Genomic DNA, 21,678 nt, shown 5'->3' with positions numbered 1-21,678 from the left:
AGGCGATGCTGAGCCCGGGACCCCAGGAGACGCCTGCCGCGTGACCATAGGGCGCGCATTATCCCGCGCCGGGACTTACTTGGCCGCCGGTTTGCAGAGCGGGGGACGTGCGGGCCTGGGCGCGGAGGTCGAGGCCGGAGGGCGCGGAGCCGGAGCGGAGCGGGAGCCGGGCGGGAGCCACCGCCGGGCAGGCCTTGAACGGGAAGTGGCGGGAGGGCAGTGGCGGCCGCGCCCCTCCGTGTGGCCGCACCGGGAGGCGGGGAGTGGGCGGGCGGAGCGGCCGCTGGCCCGAGGGACAGGAGGGGGGCGCTCGGAGCGCAGCGAGTGACCCGGGGCAGCCCCTGGGGCGCTCCCTGCCCAGCACGGGCGGCCAAGCCACGGCGCTGGGGCGAGTGGGCAGGCCCGAAAGTTCGCCCAGGGGTGACAACTGGAAACTCGTCGCGCCAGCTGGGCCACGGCCGCCGCGAGCTCAGGCCCGTCCCCCTAAAAGTGCCAACCCAGCGTTTGCAACCAGAGGCAACGCCTGGGCACGACAGTGAAACTTCTTTTCTCTTTTCTTTTTTTTCTTTTCTTTTTTTTTCTTTTCTTTTCTTTTCTTTTCCCTCCCTCCCTCCCTCCTTCCTTCCTTCCTTTTTTCCTAACTTTTTTAAAAAATGGAATTTATTGGGATGACGCTGGTTAATAAAACTACGCAGGTTTCAAGGGTACAACTCTGTAACACGCCATCTACTTGCGGCCTCAAAGGCTCACCACCCTAAGTCAGGTCTCTTTCCGCCACCCTTACCCCCCCTTTGCCTCTTCCACCCCCCCCCCCCACTCAAGACATTGAAACTTAAAATGCGACCGTGCTTTCCAATTCATACAACAGAGCATACACTTCCATTTATACTTTTTGAAAATCTAAGCTTTTCTTCCAGTCTTTAAATCTTTTCCTGATAGTGTACATTTCATATTCTATACATTATGCTGTAATGAAATGGCTTATAAAGGAATGTTTCACATAGTAATAAATTTCCCCAATAAAATAGTTTTAAACGTTTGAAATGGAGAAGGTCTTCATTAGGCATAGGGATGCTATAGAAAAAAAAAAGAGTCACTTATTCATAGTAAAATACATCCAGTCATGTGATCATATGTACTCATGGGTTTTGAAACTCTCATCAAAGACTGCCTTCTGAGAAAAGGGTTTTCATAGCTCAGAAGTGAAACTTGCCCTGCCTGGAGGGCTCAGTTGGTTAGAGCATTGTCCCAAAGCACAGAGGTTGTGTGTTCGACCCCTGGTCAGGGCACATATAGGAACAGAGGAACAGGTTGATATTCTCTCTCTCTCTTTCTCTCTCTCCCCATTCCTGTCTCGCTAAAATCAATAAATAAAAATTAAAAGAAATTTAGAAGTGAAACTTTGCAAACGTAAGATTGATAGGATATAGTGTGCAAACTTCTAAGCACCAAAATGAAGATGCTAAAGACACTAATTCCTCCCATTTACCCTTATATGAACCTCTAGGACTCTCAATTTTAACTTCCATTTTTTTTCCATGTCCTGTTTGTCTGGATGCGTTCTGCATGACTTCTTCAGTTCTGTCTTTCTGTTCATTAATTACGTTGTAAATATTTGAATCTGCTGTTTAACCCATACGCGATAGATAGGCAGACTAGTCCCCCTACCTCCTCCGTGATGTCCACCTCCTACAGCTGGGACCTGCGAATATGGCAAAAGAGCTGTAAGGTAGCGGATGGGATGAAGGAGGCTAGTCAGCTGACTCTGAGATGGGAGAAGGACCATGAACTATTTCTGTGTGGGCCCAATGTAACCACAACGGTCCTTATAAGAGGAAGAAGGAGACAGAAAAAGAACCAGAGGTGGTTGTCTGAGAAGGACGTGGCCTGATGTTGCTGGCTCTGACGATGGGGAAATGGGACTATAGGCCAAGGAATGTGTGTGGCTTCCAGAAGCTGGAAAAGTAGAGGAAACAGATCTTCCCATAGAAAGAGTACCATTCTGGCCCTGGCCGGTTAGCTCAGTGGTAGAGCGTCGGCCTGGCGTGCAGGAGTCCCGGGTTCAATTCCCGGCCAGGGCACATAGGAGAAGCGCCCATTTGCTTCTCCACCCCCGCCCCCTCCTTCCTCTCTGTCTCTCTCTTCCCCTCCCGCAGCCAAGGCTCCATTGGAGCAAAGTTGGCCCGGCGCTGAGGATGGCTCTGTGGCCTCCGCCTCCGGCGCTAGAATGGCTCTGATTGTGGCAGAGCGACGCCCCGGATGGGCAGAGCGTCGCCCCCTGGTGGGCAGAGCGTCGCCCCCTGGTGGGCATGCCGGGTGGATCCCGGTCAGGCGCATGCGGGAGTCTGTCTGACTGCCTCCCCGTTTCCAAATTCAGAAAAATACAAAAAAAAAAAGAAAGAGTACCATTCTATTGACACTTTGATTTTAGCCCAGTGAGACCCACTTAGACTTCTGACTTCCAGAACTGTGAAATAACAAATGTACGTCGTCTTAGGTCACTACATGTGTGGTAACTGGTTACAGCGGCAGTAGGAAACCAACACACCATCCACTCAAGTTCTTAATTTCAACAATAATATAAATATATTCACTTTCTATGAGGCTTTGGTACTATCTCAAGTTTTGATCATTGTTAACAGTTTCCCTTTCTTTGCTGATCCAATCATTTATTTAAAAAATACATATGCAGTTAATTTTTGGTTGCTTTTCATTAAACTTTTTATTTTGAGATAATTATTATATATATATTTATTTACTTATTTTATTTATTTATTTTTTTTTGCATTTTTCCGAAGCTGGAAACAGGGAGGCAAACAGACTCCCGCATGCGCCCGACCGGGATCCACCCGGCATGCCCACCAGGGAGCGATGCTCTGTTGCATCCAGAGCCACTCCAGTGCCTGAGGCAGAGGCCACAGAGCCATCCTCAGCGCCTGGGACATCTTTGCTCCAGTAGAACCTTGGCTGCAGGAGGGGAAGAGAGAGACAGAGAGGAAGGAGGGGGAAGGGGTGGAGAAGCAGATGGGCGCTTCTCCTGTGTGCCCTGGCTGGGAATTGAACCCGGGACTCCTGCACACCAGGCCTATGCTCCACCACTGAGCCAACCGGCCAGGGCCTATTTTGAGATAATTATAAATTCACATGCTGCTTTAAGAAATAATGCAGCGAGATCCATATATCCTTAACCCAGTTTCTCCCAATGGTAACATTTTGCAATGTCATGTCTAGGATGTTGGCGTTGATACAGTCAGGAGGCAGAACATTCCCATCACTACAAAGATCCCTCATGTTGCCCTTTTATACCTCACTACCCCCTCTTTAACCACTGGCAACCAATAATCTGTTCTCCATTTCTATAATTTGTCACTTCAAGAACGTTTTGTAAATGGAAGCATACGGTTTGTAACATTTGGGGATTGCTCTTTGTTGACTCAGCATAATTCTCTAGAGATCTGTCCAGGTCATTGCATGTATCGATAGTTCTTTTTACAGATGAGTAAGCAGTACTTCACAGTATTACCACATAGATTACTGCAGATTGCTTAACCATTCACATGTTGAAAGACATTGGGATTATTTCCAGTTTTTGGCTATTACAAATAAAGCTGCTACAGACATTCATGTACAGGTTTATATGTAAATATGAGTGTTTATTTCTCTAGAATAAATACCCAGGAGTTCTACTTCTGGGTATTAGGGTAGCTGTACCATGTCACATTCCCATCAGCAAATGTATGAGTGATCAACGGTTGGATGGATAAGCATATTGTGGTATACTCATACAGTAGAATATGATACAACCATGAAAAAAAATGAAGTGCTTATGCTAAATGTTGGTGAACCTCAATGACATTATGCTAAAAGAAGCCAGACATGAAAGATCACATATTATATGGTTCTTTTTATGTGAAATAACCAGAATAGGTAAATCCATCATCAGAAAGCGGATTGGTGGTTGCCAGGGAACCGGGGGTGGGGGGGGGGAAGGGAGTAACTGCTTAATGGAGATGGGTTTTCCTTTTGGGATGATGAAGACTTTTGAAGCCCAGAAATGCTTTTCAAAAACTATGATCCTTCTGGTTTATCCAGGAGCTGGTTTGTATTGTGGTTAGAGGGCCAAGACCACTGGTAGAAACAGAAGTCCCTTACATATGCCACTTGATAGCATCACCTTGAAGATGACTGGAAAAATATGCCTCATGATAACAAGATTTTTTTTTTTAAGCCAGACATGAAGGTTTTATTGCTAGGGTTTTTAATTCTTTAATGAAGGTTGTCATTTTAGGTAGGATACATTGTTAGAATAATATTCAACTTTTAGTATCTACAACAAAACTGAGCCTGTTCACTGTTACGGCCATAAATGGGCTCCAGGTCACTGACACACTTGGTCTTCTTTGAAGGAGTTCAGAATTGGAGGAAACGAGAATCCTGGAGGAAGGACTTGAACATAGTGAGGTAACAGCTGTAAGACATTGTAGGCTATGGCTCAGCGTCACTGCAGAATCGCAGCTGTAGCTACAAAGTCCTTAGGTCATTTTTCCCAAGAGAACCAACCAAATCTTTATGCTCCTGCAGCTAGCTCACTCTCATTTCAGTAACGACTCGCTGCGTTCCACAGAGACAGAAGAGTTTTTGATAACCAGTGCTGTTTTATTCATGACTCTTCTCTGTTTATTCAGTTAATAAATTTAAGAAGGTGGCCATTTCTTTCTAAGCCAAGCATCAAGTTGTAACTTCCAGAAAACATTGTTTCCCTCCTAATCTTGACTCTTCTACTTTAAAATCACATTCCAAGGGTGGCCCTGTACAAACTTCATTCTTGAATAAGAACAATAATGATTACTAATACTGATATGCCAGGTTCTATTCTAAGCTCGTTACATATATTTACTCCTCAAAACACCCCTGAGACATAGGTGCTTTTGGTGTCCTTACTCTACAAGTGAGGAAACCGAGGCACAAATAACCAACAAACGTCTCCCAGCCAGAAGGTGGTGGCACTGACGATGGGTCCAGGGGTGTTGGGTTGCAGAGCCTGTGCAGTAACCGCTAACAGCAGGGACTGCACATGGCCAGGACCAGACCCACTAGGTGTGATGGTCTGAATCTAACAAAATAAGACCGAGCACATGAGTTGGGCATACAGGTTAAATCACAAATACATTTATTCCTCGAAGAAGAGTATGCCAGCTTTTAAATTTAAAACATTGTTATTATCAACTGTCTCTGCAGTTTGCTTGCTCTTATTAAGCTGATTTAAAAAACAAACAAACAAAAAAAGCCCAGAGCAGAGCAAGTCACGACTACCATTAAGTTGCAAATCCGTCCTTTGTCGCAGAGCAAGAATACACTTCAGATCAACTCAAGAAAATAACGTTGCAGAACAGTGCTCACCGAAGAAGTACCCGCATCCATTTATCATGCATTCCAGTGCTCCTGGTCCCCTTTGCAACTGCCTAACTCCTAACGCAGTTTCTTTTTATAGTCTGAAAACAAGGAATCCATCACATGAGATATCCCTTCAGAGGACTGTTGAAAATGTATTAAACGTAGAGAGAGCTCAGATCCCTGTTCTCAGTGTTAAAACTACATTAAATAAGCACATAGAGAAAATATCCATAGGTATAGTCTATTACGTTCTAATGAGTTTTTGTTTCTCCTCTCCTGATAATGTCTTCGATTTCTTCTGAGACCTTTCCTTTGTAGTCATTCGGTTCTATCTCATTTAACTTCTTCTGATACTCCTGTGGCAAACCATTCTCTTTTGCCCCCATGCAAATGACCTAGACAGGGTTAAAACCAACAAAAACACCTCTGTTAGGAACGTCGTTTATCTTAGTGTAGCACAGCTTTACTTGCAGTATCAAAGTATGAAACACTAGCTTTCAGATAATTTTAGAATAACTCTAGAATGAACAATCATAGAACAAAACGGAGATCCAGCTACGGTCATTCCTTTCCCAGTGAGTTTAAATGGGCAGGCAGTGTTCAAAGCCCCGTGGGTAGATCCTCATGGAATATCAATTTGACTCAACAGTAGGATTTAAAATACTTTTATATTAGGCCTGACCTGTGGTGGCGCAGTGGATAAAGCGTCGACCTGGAAATGCTGAGGTCACCGGTTCGAAACCCTGGGCTTGCCTGGTCAAGGCACATATGGGAGTTGATGCTTCCTGCTCCTCCCCCCCCCCCGTCTCTCTCTTCTCTCTTCTCTCTCTCTCTCCCTCTCTCTCTCCTCTCTAAAATGAATAAAATAAAAATTTAAATACTTTTATATTAATAAGACAAAAACTTCTTGTGTAGACTTTGCATGATCTTTTAAGGAAAAAAAATATATCGTTTTTCAAAAATACTTCAGGTTTCCAGGGAGCAGATTGAGTGGAACCCCAGACTCCAGTCGCCCGCTGAATTAGACATGAGGAAATAAAGGCAGCTGTGTTCAGTGGTACTTCCCTACCCAAACCAGGCTGACCTTCTCGGTTCCATACTAGAAATCCCAGAGCAGGCCCAAGAGCTGGGTAACCCACTCCAGTGCGTGTCCTGCCGGGCCTGCTAACAGTACCTAAGTTTGGGTTTCTGAAAAGGGGTGTTGGGGTCTCTGTCCCACATTTTTTTTCCCTGTGCGTTCTCTGAAGGCCAGTGTAACTTTTTCTTTTGCTTTCTATCTAGGGTTAGAAAACATTTCAGCAGGAAGAAATATATTTTCCCCATTCAAATTAATCTCGGTGTTCATATTTTGTGGAGGAAAAAAAAAAAAAACAGTTACAAAGAGCCTGTGTGTAGAAAGAAAATACATTGTCTAGAATTATGACTCATCTATGTTTCTAAAATTTTTGAAACAAATGTTTTAGGAACAAAGTTGTATCATTACAAATAAATCTGAACATTGCATCTCAGCTACATAACTATAATTTTTGTATTTAAATTTTTTTATTTAAATGAATTGTTCATGTAGAATTTAAAACACACAAAGCTTTTAAAAAATATACTCTTTTGTTTAGCTCAGTGAAAATTAAGAGGAAATCACCAAAAATCTGTGTAAGTAGTTTACCTTTTTGTACTGCGGTGAAGGGGGGGCGCTCTGGTAATTTTTCATCTCATAAGTTCGACAGGTTATTTCTTTTCCTTCTTGAGTGTAAACTTTAACATTAATTGGGGCATATGTTCCACTATTAACCCCTTCTTGCCTGAAACCAGAAGAGCCAAATTATAACCAGACTTGACTTTGCCAAGTTAAGAATTGAAGTATATTTGGATGTATTTGAGGATATAGAACATAGTATAATACTACCACATCAAGAGCAGACTTTGCATTTGAATTAGAAACCTGAGACTTACTATTACTTGCTATACTTCTAACAGATCTCTATATTTATCCTATGTAAAACCATGCTTCAGGGTAGGCATTTTAATCTTTATCCCCCCAAACACTGCTCTCCAGGCTACGGAAAATGGGCTCTGTGGTCTGACACAGGGAATAACCAGCCAGAGGGCAGGAGAGAGGATGCTCGTTCTCATTCTTGAGTGAGGTAAGTGCCAAGCATGGCAGACAATCTGTTCTTCTCTTTTCTGCTAACTCTGTTTGTATTGAATGCTCTGCCACACAACTCATGGGAATTCTAGTGATAAAAAGTATCAAAATGACCTGGCCTGTGGTGGCACAGTGGATAAAGTATCAACCTGGAATGCTGAGGTCGCTGGTTTGAAACCCTGGGCTTGCCTGGTCAAGGCATGTACGAGAAGCAACTGCTTCTCACTCTTCTACCTCTCTCTCTCTCTTTCCTCTCTCTAAAATCAATCAATAAAAATATATTTTTTAAAAAAGTATCAAAACATTCCTAATACATTGTTAAAGTTTTTACGAGTTATTACTTTTTTCTGATTTAACTGCCACCATAAAGAATAGTTCTTAGCCTGACCAGGTGGTGGTGCAATGGATAGAGCGTCGGACTAAGACTCAGAGGACCCAGGTTCGAAACCCTGAGGTTGCCAGCTTGAGCCCAAGGTCTCTGGCTTGAGCAAGGGGTCACTCATTCTGCTGGAGCCCCCACCTGGGTCAAAGCACATATAAGAAAGCAATCAATGAACAACTAAGGAGCCTCAATGAAGAATTGATGCTTCTCATCTCTCTCCCTTCCTGCCTATCTGTCTGTCTGTCTGTCTCTCTTTCTCTCTGTTGCAGAAAAAAAATTAGTTTATAGGCTCTGGCTGGGTAGCTCAGATGGTTAGGGCATTGCCCAGATACACTAAGACTGAGAGTTCAATCCCTGGTCAGGGCACATACAAGAATCAACCAATGAATGAATAAGTAAGTGGAACAACAAACTGAGGTTTTTCTCTCTCTCCCTCCTTCCTCTCTGTCTCTCTCCCTCTGAAAATCAATTTAAAAAGAACTAGTTTTTTAAAACTGGCTCTAATATAAAACTGAACAATTGCTTTCAAAATTAATAAACATATGTAGCAATGACAAAAACCTTCATGTCTTTTCACCATATGAGGCTACAAAGATTGTTATAAGACAAATAGAATGAAAATAAGGACTTCCATCTCTTATATGGACATGAAATTATATGTCACCCCCAAAGCTCAATTGAAAAGTGTGAACCAGTTTTCTAGGCTTTTCTTTTCAGAAAATGCACATTGTATCTTTTATGTTAATTATAAATGTAAAGAATATGTCTAGTATATTGGTTTGAAAATCACACACACACACAGACACACACACACACACACACACAGATATACACATCCTTGGCATACGATCCATTTTCGGAATTTGTAACTATTTAACTCATAATTAGAAGCCACCTACTTATCCAGGGAACTTAAATTGCTTTTGTTCATTTTCCACACCACTCCCCACACTTCATCGCCAGGACTCTGAAAAACGGTGGCTATACCTCCGTGCCAAGTTTTACTTGTTTTTCCTTGGGAATTGCCGAAGTCAAGCTTAAAATCCTACAAAGAAAACCAAAGTGATATGATCAGTATCTCCTTGAACCAAAATTTACCACTCAAAAAAGAAATTTACCTTGAACTTCATTACAACATAAACCTGAGTTCTTTCTCTGTGAAAAATACAAAGATAGGCCCTGGCCGATTGGCTCAGTGGTAGAGAGTCGGCCTGGCGTGTGGGGGGACCCGGGTTCAATTCCCAGCCAGGGCACATAGAAGAAGCGCCCATTTGCTTCTCCACCCTCCCCCTCTTCCTCTCTGTCTCTCTCTTCCCCTCCCGCAGCCAAGGCTCCATTGGAGCAAAGATGGCCTGGGCTCTGGGGATGGCTCCTTGGCCTCTGCCCCAGGCGCTAGAGTGGTTCTGGTCGGGGCAGAGCGACGCCCCGGAGGGGCAGAGCATTGCCCCCTGGTGGGCAGAGCGTCACCCCTGGTGGGCATGCCCGGTGGATCCTGGTTGGGCGCATGCAGGAGTCTGTCTGACTGTCTCTCCCCATTTCCAGCTTCAGAAAAAAAAAAAAAATACAAAGATAAACAAAACCCCAGATTTCAAGGACTGTATTGTTCATATTTTTCCTTCCAAATAAAATGTATACTGAATATGTAATATGTATCTTACCATAAATGAAAGGTTTAAGGGGGAAGAAGTATCCCATAATCCCAATGCCTTAACACACTATTTTCACTTTTGAAAATTACTTCCCAGTCTACTTACACATAGATTTTAACGTAGAGGCAATGGTAGTGTATATAATTATTGAAACTGGGTGGAAGCTACATAGGGGTCATAACATTCTCTGTACTTTTATTTATGTAAAGAGCATCCTACTAGCATATATATTGATCACTATGTTTGCACTAAGGGAGCTGGCATTTGGGGGTGATTTGTATATTTATGAACACTAATCTAATATTCATAAATGTCTATAATAATCATAAAAGCAGTCAACACATACTGAAAAATTACTGGTTCTATACACTGTGCTATGAGCTTTATATAGACTCTCATTTTTATCCTACCTAAAAACCTTATTATACCCATTTCACAGCAAGAAAAACTGTGGCTTCCAAAGATTATGCAACCTGCCTAAAGTCTCACGAATAGTAAATAATGGAGCCAGGCTTCCAGTTTAGCTTCTTCCCTCACAGAGAGGGCACAGTTCTGGGGAAGATTAAAAACCCTGACTTGGCAGTTTGGTCTAGGAAGAATTCTTTCCATCTTTCAAGAAGTTAGTTTCCTTAATAATAAAATATAAAACGTTGGACTAGATAATTAAGTCTAAGGTTTATAACATCCCTGTCACTTTTATTTTCTTAAAAACCTTGTCACACAGCCTGACCAGGCAGTGGCGCAGTGGATAGAGTGTGGAACTGGGGTGTAGAGGACCCAGGTTCAAAACTCCAAGGTCGCTGGCTGAAGCACAGGCTCATCTGGCTTGAGTGTGGGCTCACCAGCTTGACACAGGGTCACTGGCTTGAGTGTGGGATCATAGACATGACCCCATGGTCGCTGGCTTGAGTGTGGGCTCACCAGCTTGACACAGGGTCGCTGGCTTGAGTGTGGGATCATAGACATGACCCCATGGTCGCTGGCTTGAGTGTGGGCTCACCAGCTTGACACAGGGTCGCTGGCTTGAGTGTGGGATCATAGACATGACCCCATGGTCGCTGGCTTGAGTGTGGGCTCACCAGCTTGACACAGGGTCGCTGGCTTGAGTGTGGAATCATAGACATGACCCCATGGTTGCTGGCTTGAGCCCAAAGGTCGCTGGCTTGAAGCCCAAGGTCTCTGGCCTGAGCAAGGGGTCATTCGGTCTGCTATAGCCCCCCGGGTCAAGGCACATGTGAGAAAGCAATCAATGGACAACTAAGGGGCTGCAACGATGAATTGATGCTTCTCGTCTCTCTCCCTTCCTGTCTGTCCCTGTCTGTCCCTCTCTCTGTCTCTGTCATCCCTATTATCTCCTCCTCCCTTCACAATCAGCCACCAAGAAACTGACATTGCCTGACCTGTGGTGGCGCAGTGGATAAAGCGTCAACCTGGAAATGCTGAGGTCGCCGGTTCGAAACCCTGGGCTTGCCTGGTCAAGGCTCATATGGGAGTTGATGCTTCCAGCTCCTCCCTCTGTCTCTCTCCTCTCTAAAAAATGAATAAAAAAAAAAAAAAAAAAAAAAAGAAGCTGACACTGTTACCTCCTAAATATCTCCCAAACCCACCTGCCCTCCACTGCTAATGCTCAGGGTGCTATAATCTTTAGTATGGACTGCACATACAAAAGCTTTCTAACCGGGCTCCCACGTCCACTGTTGTCCCTGCCTTCCCGTCCATTCTCCACGGCAACCAGATGAGCTTTGAAAGATGTATATCTGAGCTTTCTTTTGCTTAAGTTCTGCAATGGGTCTTCTCATGCTCTCAAGATAAAGACCAGCGTCTTCTTTGATCTGTGGTCCTGTCACACGTGGCCCTTCCCTACCTGGAACAGCTCTCCTGTTAACGCCCCTCCCACACTCAGCTCCAGCCACCCCAGCTGGTCGATCCACCTTCTCTCCTGAGGTCTTTTGCACACGCAGAACCTCCTGATTTGTTTGCTTCTTCCCTCCCCCAGACACTCAGGTCTTGGCTTAAAAATCACATTTTCAGGAAGAGCTTTACTGAGCATCCTAGGTAGGTCAGGGTTCCACGTCATACACTCTCAAGCAATTTATATGTTTCCTTTAAAAAAAAAAAGACTTCACTTTTTTAAAGCAGTTTTAGGTTCAGAGCAAAATTGAGAGAAAGGTCCATGTGTCTTTTTTATGACTAACCGCACATGTAACTGAATAATTATTTGCTTGATAGCTCTTCCCCTCGTTCTAACTAGACATATCTGAACTTCTTTCCCACATTTGGGGAATCCCCTACCTTATGTGTCTGGAGTGGGGGTAGAGAGTGTGAGAGCCCAATCCCCAGTTTTGAAACTCTGAACCCCAGAAGGTATTCCTAGCTTTGCCAGTAGTAGGGCATGGGCACGTGGCCAATCTGGACACCCCCGGGGCTTTGAATTGTGCCCAAGGACGACAGAAACTCCGCCCTGGTGGTGGCAGCCACACCTGGGTCTCTGGAACTGCAGGAGTGTAGTGACAGTGGCAGGCAGGGTCCCAGTAGGTTGTGCTGGCCATGCAGGAGACAGTGTACACGTTTACCGAGTTCAGCAGGGGAGCAGCAGTGGCCTCCCGGGTTGCTGCTGTCAGTGACACTGGCTGCATTAGGGTTGCCACGCCTCCCTTTATGCCGGCAGTTTTGCAGCTTTGTGATCCTAACTTCCTGGTCATTCTATAAGGGCTTCAACAGTTTTTCAACACATTCTTTTTCTGCTTAAATCAGCCACTTTCTGTTGCTTCCAACTAGGAACCCTGATGATGACAGCAGACTATGTTTGTCTAGTTCAACAAGTGGGAAGGGTTTGTATAACATTGCGTGTTTCCCCTACAGCCTGGAGGCTCTCAAAGCAGCAAGCTTCACTAAAATCATCTTTGTGTCTCCAGGTAAGTGCTGTTAGAATATGTTCTAAATGAACGGATGGGCTGAACTGAAGTTACTGAGCACAGCGCTTACTAAGAAGAAGCCACGGTTCCAGCTTTCAGGACCTCTAGGGCTGGCCGGGGGAGGGGTGGGGGGCAGGGAGCGAAAGACAGGTAAATGGGTTTGTACAATACCAGGTGACAAGTCCAGTAGCAAAGGTATGTGCAGAATAGAAAGCAACTTATTTCCCGACTTGAGCGGAGAAAGCTTTTCAGTGGTGTCAAATGAATGGATTCTGCGATGATGCCCCTAAGTTAGTGGACAAGAAAGGCGGCCAGTCTGGGCCGGTGGGAACGTTACGGGGGGAGTCAGGGCAGCCTGGGGGCCGCACCGTGGAAGGGTGACAGCGCTCGGCAGGGGGCAAGCTTAGGGCCGCGAGAGCGAGGTGGGCTTGCCCAGGAGGGCAGGGACCAGATCGCGAAGCTGCGTTCCTGGCCCCGTTTCGACTACTCGGAATCCTGGTCCCCTCGTCTGTTGAGTGGGCACAACGTGGCAGGGGCCGGGCGGGGAGCACTGACCTGCAGGCAGGCCACGCAGCAGAACACGGCCGAGGGGTTTCGGAGGTGGATCCGCGCGGTCAGCAGGTTGCTGCCGTAGGCAAAGTACAGAAAACTCTCCTCGTTGCTCTGCAGGACCTTACAGCCCGAGTTCGCCATGTCCCGGCCCCTGCGCGGCCCCGGCGTCGGCAGCAGGGATTAGAGAAGGCGAGAAGCGCAGCGCACTGGCCGATGACCCCGGCTAATTGGCCGCAGCGCTGCCACCTCTGGAGTTAAAGGCTGGAAGCGCGGGCCGGGTGAGCCGAGTGCAAGTGCGCTCTTCTGATTGGCTGTCCAATGAGAGTCGCCCCTCCTGATTGGCTAGCCCCACCTCCTCCTCTCCACTTTCCACTTGTAAATGTCTGTCCTGAGGCGATCCGGGGTCTGATTTCTCATTGGATACGCTCCTCTTTTGTCCCGCCCCCATGGCTAAGGCTGCCGCTGATTGGCGTGTGGGCGGGCGCCACGAGAAGGTAGGTCAGGTCGCTTGGGCTCGGTTCCGGGGTCGCGGCAAACGGGGGACTCAGTGACCGGGGGATCCCAGCCAGGTTCTCTCACTCTGGGGGGTGGAGGGGGAAAGAGGGGCGTGTGAGTACGGGGCCGTGTGTGCGCTTTAGGGAGCTCTGGGCAGATCTGAGGCGACAGTTTCTCTTCCGGCAGCTCGCGCTTTGGCCTGGGTGGAGGCGCCGGACGGGACTGGCCTGTTCACCCGGCGCGCTGGGCCCCGCATCCCCCGCATCCCCCGCCTGATGGGCTCCCCGATATCATTTCTAAGGTCCCTTTGCCTCGTGGAGAAGCCCCTCTGAATGCCTCGGGCTCCCTCCCCTGACGGAAGTGCCGTGCTGTGCCTGGTTCCGATTCCGACGCTGCCGGTCGGTGTAAGTATTTAAAAGGGTAATTTGTTGATGGTAGTAAGTGCAAAAAAAAAACACCCCAGTGTAAAATTAACTTTGAAGTGAAAATATTAAAGTGAACTCAGGGCCTAGAAGCCATAGCTTTGGCACCCAGATTTTGATCTCTCACTGCCATTCTCCCCTAAAAGATACCGGGGCGCCTTGGAGAAAAGGCTGAGGCCAAGGTCAAGGCCGGGAATGAATAAGAGTGCGGGGAACATCTCGTCACCGGAAGTCGGGGAAGTAGCCCGAGAAAAACGAGGTCCCGTTAGATTAAGGACATGGGAGCTTGAAGGAATGCCAAAGTTAGAACAATTTGAGCGTCAAAAATAATGACTGCAGTTGATCGAAAATATCAAACATGTAACAGCCATTCCTTGGAAAGAGGAAGCCGAATCTTTAAAAAAAAAAAAAAAAAGCACAAATTTTTTAAAACCCCCATTCGCCATTCTGCTGGTGGTGACTGTTACACCAACTCTTTACTCAATAAAGTGGTCATTGAAGGAAATATTGTAAACGTTTCTCCTGCCTTTCTAGTTGCAGGTGTATTTCAAGGTAATCAAATAGCCCCAGCTCTTCTAACAAAAATATGTCATAGATAATGTAAAATGAATGATAGAAAGTAACCATTTTGCAGACCCTAATAACTGATTCACGCCAGGGTCATTAATGAAACCATTTGGGAACAGAATATTAACATGTACACAATCATTCCCCAGGGATTACTTGCCGGCCATCGGGGGGAAAACATAATGACAATGGAAAAATCTGGCCTGTCCCACCTTAACCTAGATGAATCTTAACATCAGAAAACGTGGACCAGCCTGACCATATATGTCTCCTGATGCGATTGATGTTGGAAGCACCAGTATCATCTGAGTATTGTTTCCGGAAGTCTTTAACTTGAACATAATCAAGCAGGAACTGCAGGACTGAAGAAAAATGACACCAATAGGAAAAGTCTAAAGGAAATGATGGGACATTCTGCAGAACAAATAGCTTAGTCTCTTAAATTAAGTGGGTGTCATAAACAATAATAGTAAGTCCTTCTCCGTTTTTGTTGGGCTGCCACTCGGCCGGGATCATGGTGCCCTCGCTGTGGAAGGGGCTGGTGGGCGTCGGCCTTTTTGCCCTCGCCCACGCGGCCTTCTCCGCTGCGCAGCATCGTTCTTACATGCGATTAACAGAAAAGGAAGATGAATCACTGCCCGTAGATATAGTTCTGCAGATACTGCTGGCCTTTGCGGTTACCTGTTACGGGATAGTTCATATTGCAGGGGAGTTTAAAGACATGGATGCCACTTCAGAGCTAAAAAATAAGACATTTGACACGTTAAGGAATCACCCGTCGTTTTATGTTTTCAATCACCGTGGCAGAGTACTGTTCCAGCCTTCGGATACAACGGATTCTTCAAACCAGGATGCATTGTCCTCTAACACGTCACTGAAGCTACGAAAACTTGAATCACTGCATCGTTAAGATTTTTACAAATCATAACAACAGGACAGGACACAGAGCTGGACTATTGGAGTTTGGGGTAAAAAACACCTGCCCCATTGGTATTTATATTGATCTTTCAGACCTAATTTTAAAACCGTCTGTGGCCCTTGTTTGTACACTGTTGTTGATGCAGTATACATTACCTGTGAAATGAGTCTTTGATCTTTCATAGAATTCTTGATTTCATTTAAAACAAATTCACATCTTTTGTTGAAGTCATTGTTTTGAGTACATTTCTTTGAAAAAAAAAATGTTGATGTTTTTGAAATTGTTTTCTTAGATTTCTTTGGCACTACAGTTTTTAGGATCCTTTTGGAAACAGTGTGACCACTGCATTTTGCAGCATGAATGATAGTAAAATGGTCTTCAGTTCTTAGCAACAAATGGACTTCTCCAAGGAGATTTAAAGAGGTGACAAATCAGTTTTTCTTATGGCCACTAAAAAGTGGCTCTGCTTCAGCCAGTTTTTAGTTTATCCCTGACTTCCCAGCCCGCCCAACTCCCATGTACCTTCTAACATCTGCTGTCTTGTTGCATCCCTTTTCTGGGACTCTGTATGCGGTGATCAATTTTTTTGTGTCCAAAATTCTTTGTCGTAACAGATGTATTTAACAAACTCAACTTGTTGTAAAGCTACTTGTGCACTCTTCGCTTATCTGTAAAAAATTTCCATAATTGGTTGTGTAATCTAAGAATAATTGAAGATAGACCAAAAAGACCCTTTGTGATTTATTTCTCTGCCTATTTAGAATAGTAATTATTGAGGAACACTGATTACTTCTTATTGGCCTGGGTAATTCATTTAAAGTCTGTTACTTTATTGCATGCCGTAGTCACTAGTGACATTAGTAAAAATAAACTTCTTCTTAAAGGTAAACTTCAAAAGAATTGGGCCAGAAATGTTCTAAATATTTGGAACTACTATCTTTAATTTTTTTAAAATTAACATCATTTAAGATACTGTTTTGTGGCTTCTGACTTGTGGCAGGCTTGGAGTTTTTCATCTTCTTTGTATATTGCTGAGGATGAAGATACAGAAAACTTTTTTAGAAACAGTGATTTTAGTTTTAGGGAAATTTGGCTAGCACTTTGATCTGCAGCATTTCTTCGTGGAGAACATTGCTTTTATTGAATTCTACAGTTATGAAAACATTGCTTGCATTGAAGTGTATCCGTGCAAAGGGAATAACTGCAGATTTGAAAAGGAAGTGAACTTTAGGCAACAGTGCTTTACACTTGATGGCGTTTTGTCCATTAGAAATAAACCAGCTCGTATGTTCTGCCTGGTAACACCCAGCCCCAAAGCAGGAGAATGTTTTGTCGTTGGGCTTTTCTTGTTTTACTTAGTTTTGTTGTACCAACCTCATCTGTCTGTGGAACGCTAACTCTGCTCTTAAAGAGAACAAAGTTAGAAATCTGGTAACCTAACATAGTTTACAAGTGAGTTAAAAATGTGAAGTTGGGCTCCAAGGGGTGATAAGAAATCAAAATAGTGTGTGAGAAACAGCTCCTTACATCAGGTTGGATGCTGGGTGCTGGGAGACTCGGGGACAGCTGGATTGCAGGAGCCTGTTTGTTGCTTTCTCTCGGGGTTGTCCTCCTCTCTTAATATGTTTCTGTAACAACTTTATTAAGCTGTAAGTCAGATACCTTACAGTACATGCATTTAAGAGGTACAATTCATTGGTTTTGTAGTCTAGTCACTAGTTGTGCAACCACGACCACAGTCGATTTGAGAACACTGTCTTCACCCCCAAACGAAACCCCGTGGCCTTCAGCAGTCACCTCATTTCCCCCCAGTGCCTCCTAGCCCCGAGCGGGTCCTTCAGTATAAACGGACTCGTCTAATATCCGCCCTTTCATGACCGGCTCCCCACGTACTGTTTTGTTCCATGGGGAGCGAGCACTCCTCGTGGTGAGAACTCGCTGCTGTGAGAGGAAGTAGGTGTAATGACGGAGGGTCAGATACCTAACAGGTTTCTTAGTCAATCTTATGCTGAATAGATTTGCCTCTTAACCAACCATTCATAATATGCTATTACTTACATTTTGGCTAGTCTCCAGAATAAATATTGAAATCTTTGCCTGCCTCGTCAGGAAAGTCCTGCTAAAAATGATGCCAAATAGTTTGGCAAATCAGTGACATAGTCATTTTCAGATGAGTCTCACTTTGCTAGCAGCTTGTGTACCTCGGGCCGGGCGAGCTTCCCAAGTTTCTTTCATTTCCCCCAGTGAATTTCTCTCTTTTTCAAGTGTGTACCGTAGGACTGAAGGTGATTAGGGTGCATCGTAACAGTGCTCAGTGGAATTTTATTTATAATACCATGACACAGTCTGTGACTACCCAGGTAGTCCCAAAAGTGTAGTGTGAGCTACAACTTCAGTGACATTCAGAAGTCTGAACTATTGAAAGCTATAGAATATGGGTAGACTCACTTCTGAATAACCAGGGGCCAGCTAGAGGCTATGGGCTAAGGGCCCGCTGCAGAAAGTGCAGACTGGGGAATGGAGGCCAGGACGTCTGTATCTCCCTAACCATTGCTTCCTAAGCACTGCAGCTCCTTGTTCAGTGGCATGACCGCGTGTTCCTGGTGTATGCGGCTGGTTGCCATGGTGCCTTGAATAGTGTGGCTTGTGAGCATTGATGCTGGTGACACCAAGCTAGCCACATTGTTTTGGACTTGTTTCCTCCTTAAATGACCTTCCTGTCTGATAAACGATCATGTCTCCCTCAAGAAAAAAAAAAATAAGCAGGACTGAGGGTAGACTGTTCTAGATTAAAAGAAACCAAAGAGGCATAATAAACAAATGTCATGGCTTGTCCTTGGATCTGGTTTCAATAAACCAGACAGGAAAGATATTTGGGGGACCATTGGAGAAATTTGAGTATGGACTAGAGCAGCAGTTTTCAACCTTTTTCATCGCGTGGCAGCATAAACTACTCAAATTTTGTAGCCCACCAAAAAATAAATTTTTCCTGACCTGTCAGAAACAAAGGTGTAATTTTGATTCATTCACACCAGATGGCTGTTGTTGTGTTGGCTGTTGTCAGTTTTTTACTTGACAATCTAAGGGAAAAGAGGTCAGTGCCCCTCACTAAATAGGTACTGCATGTTTAAAAAAGTCCTACAGCACACCGGTTAAAAATTGCTGGACTAGGCTATTAGATGATATTGGACAGTTTTTAAAAGTTGGATATGATAATGACATTGTGCTTTTATAGAAAAACATAATTTTTAGATATATATATATATATATTGGTGTATTTAGGGGTAAAAACATTTGCTATCTACATTTTAAAATAATTCAGTAAAATAAAAATATGGAAAATGTTAAATGTTAAACTGAGTGATGTGTATATGGATGTTCATTTTATTATTCTGTCTTTTTTTTGTGATAGAGACAGAGAGGGATAGACAGGCAGGAAGGGAGAGAGATGAGAAGCATCAATTCTTCATTGTGGCACCGAGTTGTTTATCGATTGCCCTCTCATATGTGCCTTAACTGGGGGGCTCCAGCAGAGAGAGTGACCCCTTGCTCAAGCCAGTGACCTTGGGCTCAAGCTGGTGAACCTTGCTCAAAGCAGATGCGCCCGCACTCAAGCCAGCGACCTCATGGTTTCAAACCCGGGTCCTCTGTGTCCCAGTGCGACACTTTATCCACTGCGCCTCTGCTTGGTCAGGCTATTCTGTCTATTTCCTACATATTTGATTATTTAAAAGTTTAAAAAAGGGAAAAGATTAGATATGTAAAGTTCTTGGCATATTGCCAGCTCTCAGTAAGCAATAACGTTATTACTATATAATCTGCAAATAGGAAGGTTCTTATCTTTCCAGGGCCTCCTCCCCCCCCCCCGCCCCCCCCCAGGCCCCCCCCCCACACACACACACAAAAACAAGGCAGAACTTGAAGTGTTTATTTGGTCATTTCAGTGAGCAAGTTGCTTTTCTTGGCAAGACCATGCCCTATTGCACCGTGAGTCCTCAAGGTCAGTGCCTTGGAGGGCTACGATTTAAAGTGTCCTTCTCCTTAAATTACTTTTAGACACTTAAAATTATTTAATTATTTTTAAGGTATTTGAGGGTGTTTTTTTTCTCTTTAACATATGTCTCACTGTGTGATTTTATGACGATTGATTTTTCTCAAGACCACTGTGCCAAAGTTTTCTGAAGTTAAGCACTGACGTTTCCCTCAAACACTGAAAATCTTTTACTCGGATTCGGCGTTTTGTTTTATTTAGCTTCTCTGTTGATTGCAGTGTACTGGCCCCTTTGGGGCAGCAAGGGGCGGTGGGTGGTAGGTAGCAGGGGTTTTTTTTTGTTTTTTTTTTATTCTCAGATTTACCCAAAGCCTGGTGAATATTAGTTAACATCCATTGAGCGCATATTAAATGCCAGGCACTAGACCAAACTCATATACAGTTGCTCATTTAATCCTGAAAATATCCCTATGCATAAAGTTCTAGCCTTATTCTCACTTTACAGTTGAGGACGCTGAGGGGCTGCAGGTTCACTAACATGTGCGGGGCGTGGTCCGCAGGGACTGAAGTGGAGCCTAACCCAGCGGTCTGATTCCGGAGCCAGTACTGGACACTGCCTCCCGGTGAATCCCCGGCGGTTTAGATACAACTGGTTATTGTTGGGGAGGGGGAGACTTCACCCCCCCCCCCCCCACACACACACACACACTCATGCGCACACTCTTTAGTTCTCAGGGCTGGTCTAACAAAGCAATAAACTTGACACAAGACTAGATTATCGGGAGAAACACCAATTTAATACACGCACAAAGGAAAATCATAATATGCTGCTCAGATCATAAAATGAGGCCCAAGGAAATGATAGAACCAGGCACCTTTTAAAACTTTTTAGATAAAGAAACAAACTTGTGAGAAATGGAGATGAAGAGAACTAGCACTTTTAGAAAGGACGGGGTAGCAGGGCTGAAGCTAGAGGGACGAGGGCTGGCGTCCTTGCGGAGGGAGCGGAGCGGAGCTGCGACTCCATGTTTCCCGAACAGCTTCGCAGCTGTCATCCGTCTTCTCAGTACGTTTCCCTGCTGGAGAAGGAAGCACTGGTCAGGGAACGCCGGGCTCTGGTTTTCCTGCTAACTCGGTTTTCTTTCCTGAGAATTTGAAGTGGAGTCTGAGTGGGTTCGCTGCCGCTCTGGGTGCCTGGACTGTAGTTTGTAACACTGAGCTCAGCTGATCTCGGTCACGTTCACAGCTGACCTGCCCTCAGTCACGTTCACACGGGTGGAGTCAGAAGAGCAGGAAGGTGATCTGAGTGACAGAGAGCAGAGACCACAGCCAAGGAGGAGAAGAGAGATGGATAAATCCGAGTCCTGAGCTGGGGCAGGTGCCTGGCTCCAGCTGTTACCGAGACCCAGCTCAGTTTCTCCCCTCGGTTTTCACAAGATATTCTCATGAGCCTTTCCTGCAGACCACACTGGTAATGAACCAAAGGATCCTTACTAAATGCATATAGTTTATGTGGGAGGCAGAATATTTACTCCCACAACTGCAGAGTGTGTCTTGAGGGTGTCTGGCTCCCAAAGTAAAGTATTTTACGATGCTAGTGTTTTAATAAATATATATTAGTGACCAAAAGTATGGAGAAGTTATTAATTATATGCAGTCCCAAGTTACACAGCGGTGTGAAATAAATAGGAACCTCCAACAACTATAATGATTTGGAATAAGAATTCTAGGTGTTGCGTACAAACCACTACAGTTACCTTTGACTCACCCTCTCCTTCAAACCCTTCATTCAACCGGTCAGTGATCTGTGCTGAGATTTGTATCCGCGCTCCTCTCTGTCCCCACTCTCCCCTCCGTCCCCACACTCCTCTCCATCCCCACTCTCCCTCCATCCCCATCCCCACTCTCCCTCCATCCCCATCCCCACTCTCCCTCCATCCCCACTCTCCCCTCCATCCCCACTCTCCCTCCATCCCCACTCTCCCTCCATCCCCACTCTCCCCTCCATCCCCACTCTCCCTCCATCCCCACTCTCCCTCCATCCCCACTCTCCCTCCATCCTCACTCTCCCCTCCATCCCCACTCTCCTCCATCCCCACTCTCCTCCATCCCCACTCTCCCCTCCATCCCCACTCTCCTCCATCCCCACTCTCCTCCATCCCCACTCTCCCTCCGTCCCCACTCTCCCCTCCATCCCCACTCTCCCCTCCGTCCCCACACTCCCATCCCCACTCTCCCCTCCATCCCCA

General features: G+C 45.2%; 2 protein-coding genes and 1 pseudogene across 3 annotated transcripts in view; 1 reads left to right on the top strand and 2 right to left on the bottom strand.

Moving 5' to 3' along the window:
• Positions 1-390, bottom strand: part of NOD1 (nucleotide binding oligomerization domain containing 1) — a 37,792-nt gene extending 37,402 nt beyond the window's left edge. The window contains exon 1 of the mRNA XM_066354014.1: positions 80-390. The gene's annotated coding sequence lies outside the window, so the exon portion shown is untranslated. The remainder of the gene's footprint in view (positions 1-79) is intronic.
• A 4,244-nt stretch (positions 391-4,634) lies between these two features.
• On the bottom strand, positions 4,635-13,176 carry GGCT (gamma-glutamylcyclotransferase). Of its 2 annotated transcripts, XM_066354018.1 has the most exons (4): positions 13,039-13,176; positions 8,819-8,964; positions 7,058-7,193; positions 4,635-5,789 (listed from the first exon to the last, which is right to left on the bottom strand). In XM_066354018.1, the coding sequence occupies exons 1-4, from the start codon at positions 13,174-13,176 to the stop codon at positions 5,646-5,648; spliced, it is 564 nt and encodes a 187-aa protein (XP_066210115.1). In that variant the 3' UTR covers positions 4,635-5,645. The 2 variants fall into 2 exon arrangements, with proteins under 2 accessions (XP_066210115.1, XP_066210116.1); XM_066354019.1 differs by lacking the exon at positions 7,058-7,193.
• A 9-nt stretch (positions 13,177-13,185) lies between these two features.
• On the top strand, positions 13,186-18,200 carry LOC136384012 (ER membrane protein complex subunit 5 pseudogene; annotated as a pseudogene).
• Positions 18,201-21,678: the final 3,478 nt, after the last annotated feature.

This window comes from Saccopteryx leptura, chromosome 12 (assembly GCF_036850995.1).
Source record: "Saccopteryx leptura isolate mSacLep1 chromosome 12, mSacLep1_pri_phased_curated, whole genome shotgun sequence".
Taxonomy (NCBI): Eukaryota; Metazoa; Chordata; class Mammalia; order Chiroptera; family Emballonuridae; genus Saccopteryx; species Saccopteryx leptura.
Note: the sequence above shows the minus strand (reverse complement) of the source record. Positions and strands in the feature narration are given on the sequence as shown.

Bases quoted from the DNA above. Each gene is read 5' to 3' on its own strand.
- GGCT (XM_066354018.1), bottom strand. From the start codon at position 13,176: ATGGCGAACTCGGGCTGTAAGGTCCTGCAGAGCAACGAGGAGAGTTTT. The intron at 8,965-13,038 runs GTCAGTGCTCCC...TTTTCTTTGTAG, and splicing joins GCTGCGTGGCCTGCCTGCAG to GATTTTAAGCTTGACTTCGG. The intron at 7,194-8,818 runs GTAGGTGGCTTC...TTCTGGTTTCAG, and splicing joins AATTTAAGTTCCCTGGATAA to GCAAGAAGGGGTTAATAGTG.